At 44.7% G+C, this 10,248-nt stretch overlaps 1 protein-coding gene across 1 annotated transcript; it reads right to left on the bottom strand.

Moving 5' to 3' along the window:
• Positions 1 to 2,719: 2,719 nt before the first annotated feature.
• On the bottom strand, positions 2,720 to 3,691 carry LOC116818294 (olfactory receptor 52P1-like). The gene has a single exon (XM_032769089.2). The coding sequence runs from the start codon at positions 3,656 to 3,658 to the stop codon at positions 2,720 to 2,722; it is 939 nt and encodes a 312-aa protein (XP_032624980.1). The 5' UTR covers positions 3,659 to 3,691.
• Positions 3,692 to 10,248: the final 6,557 nt, after the last annotated feature.

The following is a 10,248-nucleotide window of genomic DNA, read 5'->3' as shown; positions in this document are numbered from 1 at the left end:
CATAGAATCATAGAATCTCAGGGTTGGAAAGGACCTGAGGATGTCATCTAGTCCAACCCCCTGCTCAAAGCAAGATCAATTCCCAACTAAATCATCCCAGCCAGGGCTTTGTCAAGCCTGATCTTAAAAACCTCTAAGGAAGGAGGTTCCACCACCTTCCCAGGTAACCCATTGCAGTGCTTCACCACCCTCCTAGTCAAAAAGTTTTTCCTAATATCCAAACAAAACCTCCCTCACTGCAACTTGAGAGAATTACTCCTTGTTCTGTCATCAGGTACCACTTTAAACAGTCTAGATCCATCCTCTTTGGAACCCCCTTTCAGGTAGTTGAATGCAGCTATCAAATCCCCCCTCGTTCATTCATGTCCCCCACTATGAGTCCAGCCTCCCAGGCCTTCTTTTCTGGTGACTTCTCCCTGTGCTGGACCCTCTGCCCAACTTGCTCTTCTCAGCTTCTCATTTTGCTCACCTGCCGTGTTCCTTGTGTCCAGGCCAGCATCCTCTATCCTGGCTCTGGCTCTGCAGCTCCCTGCTGTTGCTCAGCTGGGCATCCCTTTGTCACAGCTGGTCTGTGCTGACCCAGCTCCCATCTGCTCCAACTGCAGTTCCCCAGCTCTGCTTCTCTGCCTCTGGGCCAACTCTAAATCTTCTGGCTCAGTGCTGCTTCTCTGGCTCCAGCCCAACTCTGCCTTTTGCCCTGCTTCTCTGGCCCTTGTGTTTCTGGCTTTTGCTGCTCTGCATCTACCTCAGCCTGAGGTAGTTTGCCAAATTTCTACTGCATGAATAGCCTCAAATCACTTAAAAAATAACCTAAAATGCTCAATCTACTTATTGAAACAAAGTTGTTTTTTTTTTATTTTTTAATAACACATTGGTCTATACATCAACTAACAAATGAAAGATTTTCTTTAGCCATCTAGTACAGATGTGATTTTAAAAAAAGAGCTATAAACCCAAGCAGGAGTTTGTCCACATTAACAACAAAGCTACGAGATGATGATCAAATTCAAAATCAACCGCCCAATACCGGTACTTGTATCCCGATTGAGGACTGGCAGCTATTTCAAACGAAAAACAGCAAACGACAGAGTTAAAAATAGCCCCAAAGTACCCCAAAATATATGGAGTGTAAAAACAAGAATATCATTATTATATTATTTATTTCTAATTGCATTCAGTGACTGCAGTCAGTGTCTATATTTTGAGTTGAATTAGTTTCTTACTGTTAGACTCTAAAAGGCAACATTACTTCCTCATTGTCTTCGTCAGAAGTAGAATGCTTCTGCTGCTGGTCGTACATAACACCAGTGACCAGTGCAATCATTTCTTTAGCTGGGGCAAAATGTTCACAAAATTTTTTGTCATTGCATAGATGTCTAACATGAAGAATGTTTTCTAAAAGCTTCTCCTGCACCTTTTCTTGTAAAAAGGGCTACCTCAGTGGTTTGAGCATTGGTCTGCTAAAACTGAGGTTGTGAGTTCAATCCCTGAGGGGGCATCTGGGGCAAAAATCAGTACTTGGTCCTACTAATGAAGACAAGGGGCTGGGCTCAATGAAATTTCAAGGCTGCTTCCAGTTCCAGCAGATAGGTATATCTCTTATTATTAATAAAAGTTTTTATCAGGTTCATCTGGGAAAACAATTTTCCAACTGCAGCATTGCTAAAAGGTAGTGACAGCAACAACAGAGCAAAAAAGCCAAGTTCACTGAAGTCTTTGTCACCAGCAGCATCGTGTATTTGAGACCTTCATCTCAAAACTGCTCCAAATGGTTGTTCTGAGTATGAGGCCAATGAACCACTGGCAAAACTCTCCACTTCTGCTCCAAATATCCAAGATCTCCAGAAATAAAATGGCAAAAATTTGATATTTGCCAATAAAGTTCATGCAGGGCAGAGCAGAGTAGAAAGACTTAGCATGGTTGGTGGCAATCTCTCTTTCAGAAAATCCAACATGAAGACCCAACACCAACTTTTAACTTCTTTGACACTAGGAAGAGTTCATGTGTATTTTGAAAGGTCCAGCTGAAAAGCAATGTGAAAATTGACTGTGCAAAGCAATAAGTAATTAGACTCCAAGGTGACATCGGAGTTTAACACAGCAATCCGTTTCTAAAAAACACAGGGTTTCGCAAGTCTCACCAACAAGCTCTAGTAGAATGTTCTCAATCCCTGCAACCATTTTCCTGTATTCACACTTTCCATCTGAAAGTTTTGGTTTATCCTCCAGGCCTCCTGAAGGATTGGACTTAGAAAAGTCAGATAAATTTTGTTCACCAGATCACTGTACATGTGCTAAAGAAGTTCAGCATTATAGTTGCTTTCTTTGTCTTAGGTTATCTGAAAGCATAGTCTCTGTTTGTCAAACTGTTCAAGAATACTGTTCACATAGGGTCTCAAGGAAAGCCTCCTTGCATCAGAGAGCTGCAGCAGCTTCTGGTGGTCTGGAAGTCATGGAAAGGGAGAATGTCAGGGTGTATGGAGGGCAGGGCTGGGTGATGCTGAAAGTGAACAGGTGACGGACAGAGAGAGGGATCACAGCAATCGGGAGAGCAGTGGTTGGTCATGAAGTGATAAGGTGTTAAGTGTGAGGAACTTCTCACAATGTGAACTTCCACAATGTTGCGTTCAGACAAACTGGGACACAGCACCCTTGATTAATGAGGAGATATCCTTTCCCCCTCTTGTCATAAAAGTTTAAAGTCATTGGCTGCAGGCAATCACATTTTGCAGATGTATATGTCCACTTTGTCATGAAACTCTTTGGTTTTGACTCCATAAATGATCGGGTTGAGGATGGGAGGGATGAGGAGATAGAGGTCAGCCAAGATGATGTAGACATGGGAAGCGATGCCTTGACCAAACCAATATGTGAGACTGGAGAAAAGGCGAGGGGTATAATATGTTAGCATCACACAGATGTGGGCTGTGCAGGTGTTGAGGGCTTTCTGGTGGGCTTTCTTGGAGGAGATTCTGAGGACGGCCCTGATGATCAGACTGTAGGACAAGGCAATGAGCATCAGGTCAAACCCGATGACTATAAGTGCTATTATCAAGCCGTACATCCTGTTGGCTGTGATGTCCCCACATGACATCTTTGTCACAGCTATGTGCTCGCAGTGCGTGTGGGGGATAATGCGGTTGGCACAGAATGGCTGCCTGCTCAGGAGCAGGGGCATAGGCAGCATGATGAGAACAGCTCTTATCAAACCCATGAGCCCTAGCTTAGCTATTCGTGCATTGGTGAGGACGGTGGCGTATCTCAGAGGGTTACATATGGCAATGTAGCGATCAAAGGCCATTGTCACAAGGACGGCTGAGTGCATAACAGAAGCTGCGTGAAGGAAGAACATCTGGGAGAGGCAGCCACCCACAGTAATGCCTTTCAAATTGAACCAAAATATACACAGTGTCTTTGGCACGATGGAGGTAGAAGTGCTGATGTCTGTAAGCGCCAGCATGCAGAGCAGCAGGTACATCGGCTTGTGCAGGGTCTGCTCTTTCCCTACAATATAGAGAACAGTGAAATTTCCCAACAGGCCGATAATGTAGAACATACAGAAAGGGTTGGAAATCAGTTTGTGGACAGCTTCCAGACCAGGGATGCCCATTAGGGTGAATGCTGAAGAGCCAGAGGAGGAGAGGTTGAAAGATGCCATGAAGTAGTCGAAGAGTCGATGGGTGTCAGAAATGCTCAAGATGCCTATGAGGGAGAAATGCACAGCAATGGGGGTTACACACTTTATAACAAATAGTGCAGTCAATACTTGATGGCTATTAATAATCTAGCAAGGGGGGTGAGCAGTGAGGTGACAACATTTGCAAATGGCACCAGATTATTTAGATTATTGTCAAGTCCAGAAAAGTCCTGAGAGGCAGCTAACCAAGCCAGGTGAATGGACAGTATAAAGGCAGATGAACTTCAAGGTCAATAACTGCAACGTGTATACCCATTGGAAGGAAAAGCTCTAAGTCCTCAAACACCTTATAAGGTTAAATGTTAAGGGACCTGGATGTCATGGTACAGAGCTCTGTGAAATCCTGCTCACAGTGCAAGTGTTGACAAGGACTAAGCTCAACATTGACATCCAGGAGGAGTGGGAGATGGAATAATATGGAAAATACACTGCCATGAAATCAGTTAGTCAATGTTTCATTATCCTGTGGACTCATCTATGTGGTACTGGCACGGTTCTCACATAGAACATTGCAGAACTAGAGGGGTTCAGGGAAGGGCAATGAGAATGATCAAAGACCTAGGGAAACTCTCTTACAGAAAATTGTTAAAAACACTGGTATTGTTACCTTACAAAGGAGAAGAATAATAGGGAACACAAGAAAAGTCTATAAAATAGTGATTGGTTGAGAGTAGATGGAGAATGTGCTCTCCCTGTCTCATAACACAAGTTCAAGAGCACAAGCCAGACTCTAGTTGTTAGGGTTAGGCATAAAGGTGATGCCCTCATGATGGTAAGGTCACCCTCCCGCCCCCATCCACCCACTGCTGGATTTGTTGCACCTTCTACTGCAGCACTAGCGGGTGTCACTTTCAAAGAGAGGACACTGGACTAGATGGACCATAGATCTGATCCATGATGCCATTCCTATGTTGGAAAGAAGCCAAGTTTCCCCCATGGAAACAGACATAATCATGCTGGGTGATGACTTTGTGCTCAACAGAATGGGCATGAGGGGCACAAGGCCTTGATATTTAGTGCTACAAGCCTGCACTTCTCTTACTTCCCTTGTTTCTTTTGGTAACCCAGCTTTGCATGAGACATAAGTTACAGGTTTTATCTGACAAGTGTACGTAGAGACACGTGTCAGCAGCTTCAGCTGCTAGCCCTTCTCATACCTGAATATTGATGAAGTTGCAGCTGACATAAAAAATGTGGGATGATAAGTAATGAAGAGGACAGGTCACTGTTTCAGAGCAATCTGGATTGGTTGTTAAACTGAGGCAAAGGAAAAAATATGTGTTCTAACATAGCTATGAAGATATCTACATCTAGGAACAATGAATGTTTGCAGTGCTTACACGATGCGAGACTCTCATTGGTCGTGCAATGACTCTGAACAAGATATGGGAGGCACTCGTGTGACTGCTGATGGAATCCTATGTCCAGTTGTGGTGTCCATGATTAAATATGGGTGTGGATATTCTGAAGAGAGTTCAGAGAAGAATCACAAGAACTAGTAAAATATTAGAAAACCTGCCTTGTCCCGATAGGCTCAAAGATCACAATCTATTTAGTTTAAAAAAGATGATTAAGGGGTGACTTGATGATAGTCTCTAAGTACCTATACGTGGAGCCAATATTTAATAGTCTGTTTCTCATCCTAGCGTACAGAGGAGTAACACAATCCAATGAATGGAAGTTGATGTTAAAGAAATTCTGACTGAAAATAAGGCATACAATTTTTAAGGAAAGAGAGTACTTAACCATTAGAACAATTTACCAAGGGTCATGGTGGGTTATTCATCAGTGAGAATTTTGAAGTCAAGGTTCGATGTTTCTCTAAAAGCTCTGCTCTAAGAATAATTTTGGAGAAAATCTCAGGCCTGTGTTATACAGAAGAGATGATCCCAATGGTCCCTTCTGGCTTTGGAATCTGCGAACATGTACCCAGGAGTCAGTTGGAGGCATTTTGCCTGCAAACTCGTACCTGAGCTTACAGAAGGCTCTGCATGGATGAATGTTTTAGGTGAGGGAAATAATGACTTGAGCCCATAAAATCTCCGCACCGAGGATAGAATGTACAATCCCTCACCATTAATGACAAACAGAAATGGCGAGAAAATGGTCCCAGAGCATCCTGGGTTTAACATCTCGGTCCCAGTGGTCCATTGCTTCAGTCACCTACCAGTGGTCCATGCACACGGTGGCTGTATTTATCTAGGCCCCCACATGTCGCAGAGTTGCCCACTTTCATTATATAGCGAGCATATTCTCAGCTTGCAAGCTGTTCCTGTGTAGCAGTCCCTGAAGCACCACATGGTCTTTATGTGTGTAACAAGGGAAGCCATGCAGGGGCCTGCCTGGCATTTACCACTCATGAGATTTCTCAGTGCTGAGTCACAGTCACTGATTACCCTCCAGCCAACGGAGCAGGTATGATGGGAGGCACCTCACCCCCTGCAGAGAAAGAGCTGTGGGGATCATGGGCCAGGTCAGAGGTTGTAAGAGCCAGAGATGACTGGGGAGCATGGAGAAGATACTGGCCACCAGAGAGCTGTTGGAATCAGGTCAGCCTCAGAGGGGAAGGAGAATAAAGGCAGGGAGTCAGAATATGATAGATGATTGAAGCAGATGAGGAGCAAAGTGTGGTGGCTTCCCCCTGAGGTATTACCCGTAACTGGGTTATCAATGAGCCCTCTGACTCACCAGGCTGGGCCTCCCCTCTCAGCGTGTTGCTGAAACAAAGTGCAGATCCACTCCCAGTACAACACCTCCACCAACATTCACACAGGCAGGGACACACTCAGCTGCAGTTATATGCAGGTTTTCTCACCAGGCACTAAATGAAACAAAAATAGAGAAGCTACAGCCAAAATAACCACCAGCTACATAGCCTAGGACCTCAGAGTTGTACTATCCTGCCCTGGACCAATCTCTGACCAGTATGCATTTGTTAACCAGTTTGCTCCCCCCGCCCCCGCCCTGTTGCGGAAAGAAGGATGCCCAGTTGTGGTTTCCAAACTGAGATTTTTCTCTAAGACACTTCACTTAAAGGCATACTGGGTTTAGATTAAAAGATAAAACGTTTATTAATTACAACAGACAGATTTTAAGTGATTATGCGGGATAGAAAACAGTTCAAAGCAGATTACCCAGCAAATAATCAAACATGCAAACTAAGCTTAACACACCAGTTTGATTGCCTATGAATTAGCACTTTCTTAACATGGTTGAGGATACAGGTAGTCTGGCAGATTCTCAAGGCACAAACTACATTTGATTTGCAGTTTGAGTTTCTCAGGTTTCTCTGCACAGCCTAGCAATCTCTTTAGCCTGGGTCCAGAACCTCCCTCAGTTCTTTCTTTGTTTCCGGGAGTCACCTTGTGTGGGGAATTAGAAACTACTGCCACCCACTCCACATAGAGCAAGTACCTACCTTCTCCCTGGTCCTAGACCACCATCACCCCCAGCTGCAGAGCAGCTGAACTAACTGAGCAGCAGGCAGGGACTCTGTCCCCTCTGCTTCACTCCACTCCATTCCAGGTGACTGGTTGACAGTCCGTGGCTTCGGGCTTCCTGACCCCAGGAAAGCCCGAAGCAGCAGACTGTCTGTCACCTGCAGCCTGAACGAGTGGCAAAGCAGTGGCTGAGGCCTCCTTTCCGCCCGCAAACCCCACCCCGCAGGCTGCTTATCAGTGATGGAGAGTGGGGTGGTGGAGAAGAAAGGCACCGTCAGCCGGACAGCTAAGAGGAGGAGCAAGGGGGGGGAGAGAAGAAAAATCCAGGGTCCGAGTCACAGGGGAATGGTCTGTAGAGCCATTATAAATCTGGTACTACCCAGGACAAAACAAGCTCACAGAAATACCTCCTCAGTCTAGGATAAACTCAGTGTCTGCCTGCACCGGGGAAAAGGGGGAGATCAGCTTGAACTGCCTTTCTGAGGGTGAAGAGAAACCCAGCAGCTGCTCAACCTGTGCAGTGAAGGAGAGAGGGACAGACCTGGTGGGAGGGAGCAGGGACTTGGAGACCAAAAGGAGCCAGTGTGAGTAACTCTTCCTCAAAGTGACACAAATATTTAACGTATTGCAGCCCACTAGAAACACACACATTCCTGAGGCTACTGCTGACATTGCCACGAGACTGTAGTGAGGTTGTTCATGGGAAGAGGGATGGTCTGGAAGGAGGAAGGTGTCAGAGAACCTGCTACAATGTAGTCCATGTTACATTACAGTCTGAGATGCCCTGCAACCCTGAAGATCTCACTGCACCTCATTTGTCTGTGCAATAGCCAGGATGTCCATTCCCTGTTTCATCCAGTTTCAGGATTCTGTGCCACTGTGCTCTGGGTACTGAATGTCTCAGCCTCCCCAGTCCACATATACTGTGCATTCCTGGACCTCCCCCAGTGAGATTTCCAACACCACCTGATTTCCTCTAAGTGAGAAACATGTTTTTATTTTTACTGCCTTCTGGTGCTTCTCTTCTTCTTCCTCTTCCTCTTCTTTTTCCTCTTCCTTGCCATTAGAAATGCAAGGGCACACAGAGAGAAGACTCCTCTCCCTTCATGAAAAAAAAATGTTATCCTATTTGTTTTAAATCTCTAAGCCTTTGAATTTGAGATTTCAGTAACTCTACTGTCAGTTCTTCATTGGTCCAAACGAGCTCACCCATCCTTAGAGGCCACTGGATGACTCCAGTTGAAGTCAGTGGAGGCTCATAGCGGATGTAAGTCATGACATTCATTTAACTCCCTACATGTGGATTTAGGGTGAAGTCCTGGCTGAGTTTGGAGACTTTTCTTTGATCTTAATGGGACCAAGATTTCACTCTTTGTGTTTAAATTTCAGTTCCAAGCTGTGAAAATCACGGCTTCGGGTCCTGCTACAGAGAGCGCTGTTCTGTTCGGGTGCTGAAAGAATTTGTAAGAAACCCCCAGTTTATGATGCACTATGAGACCGGATATGAAAGACAGGGATTCTGAAACATGTGCCCCTGATTTTGTTCTCAAGGAGGCCAGTGTCAATCTGGAGTAACTCAGTGAAGGCAGAAAATGAGAGCAGAATATAGCCAATGTGAGACCCATTCTTGTTGTGAACCCTCTTGTAATACAGGTACCAACTGCAGAAGTTTTGGCTGCACTTTCTAACAGGACAGTGAAGTTGCTGAATTGAAAAACTTGAATGAACCAGAGGAAAAACCACCCCACCCCCAAAAAGGAAGCTACTGAGACAGATAGAAGGACAAATTAGAGACAAGGAACTGCTCTTAAAATCAGCTATTGTCTAAACTGTTTCCAGCACATTTGTAGTTCCAATTTTACCAGGTAAATCCCTTGGTGTTTCTGACAATACTAAACAGTTCAAATCTCTGTGCTGGTGAATTCCTGCCCAGGTGGTTCTTGACTTGAACCCTGGAACACTTTGTGAGCCCTCAGCACTAACTTTAATGCAGAAACAGGCAACTCACCATAATTCTGCTGAGGAAATCTCCTTACTGGAACAGGAAAGCATAGCCTTGATAATCAGTGTACTGATCTCACATATCTGACACTCACTGTGCTGGAAACAACCTTTATGATTCCTCTGTACAGTCCCTGCAGACTCTCAGATTGGCCAGGACTCTCAGACAATTCCCTCAGTTCTTTGAGCAGCAGGAAGAGCAGAAAATAGACCCTGGAGAACTTCAGCTTGAGAGCCTCTCCGAGGAGTGAAGAAACAATTCTCTGATACCAGGGGCTCAGATTGTCAGGGCAAACTGAGTATTGCAGTATGTTCAGCCTAGCAATTGACAATGACTTTCTTTTCTTACCCACCTGCTGAAGTGAAGAAACAGACTGACAGAGCCAGAAGAATATTGAGATGTTACCTACTCCAGGACAGGCCCAACAAAGAAAGAAACAGAATGCCACTAGCTGTCACTTTCAGCCCCCAACTAAAATCTTTCTAGCACATCATCAGGGATCTACAACTTATCCTGAAGGACGATCTCTCACTCTCATAGATCTTGGGATACAGGCCAGTCCTCGCTTACAGGCAGCCCCCTAACCTGAAGCAAATACTCACCAGCAACCAGACAACAAAAACTTTAATACAGGAACCTATCCTTGCAACAAAGCCCATTGCCAATTCTGTCCACATATCCTATTCAAGGGATATCACCATAGGACTTAATCACATCAGCTATATCGCCAGAGGCTCATTCATCTGCACATCTACCAACATGTATGCCATCCTGTGCCAGCAATGCCTCTCTGACATGTACATTGGCCAAACTGGACAGTCTTTATGCAAAAGAATAAATAGACACAAATCAGACGTCAAGAATTATAACATTCAAAAACCATTCGGGGAACATTTCAACCTCCCTGGTCACTCATTTATAGACCTCAAAGTCACAATATTCCAACAAAAGAACTTCAAAAACAGACTCCAACGAGAAACTGCAGAATTGGAATTAATTTGTAAACTGGACATCATTAAATTAGGCTTGAATAAAGACTGGGAGTGGATGGGTCATTAGACAAAGTAAAACTATTTCCCCACCCTAATTTTTCCCCTACTGTTACTCAA

The sequence above is a fragment of the Chelonoidis abingdonii genome, chromosome 1 (assembly GCF_003597395.2).
Source record: "Chelonoidis abingdonii isolate Lonesome George chromosome 1, CheloAbing_2.0, whole genome shotgun sequence".
NCBI lineage: Eukaryota > Metazoa > Chordata > Testudines > Testudinidae > Chelonoidis > Chelonoidis abingdonii.
The sequence above is the reverse complement of the archived record's forward strand: the minus strand, read 5'-3'. Positions and strand labels throughout refer to the sequence as shown.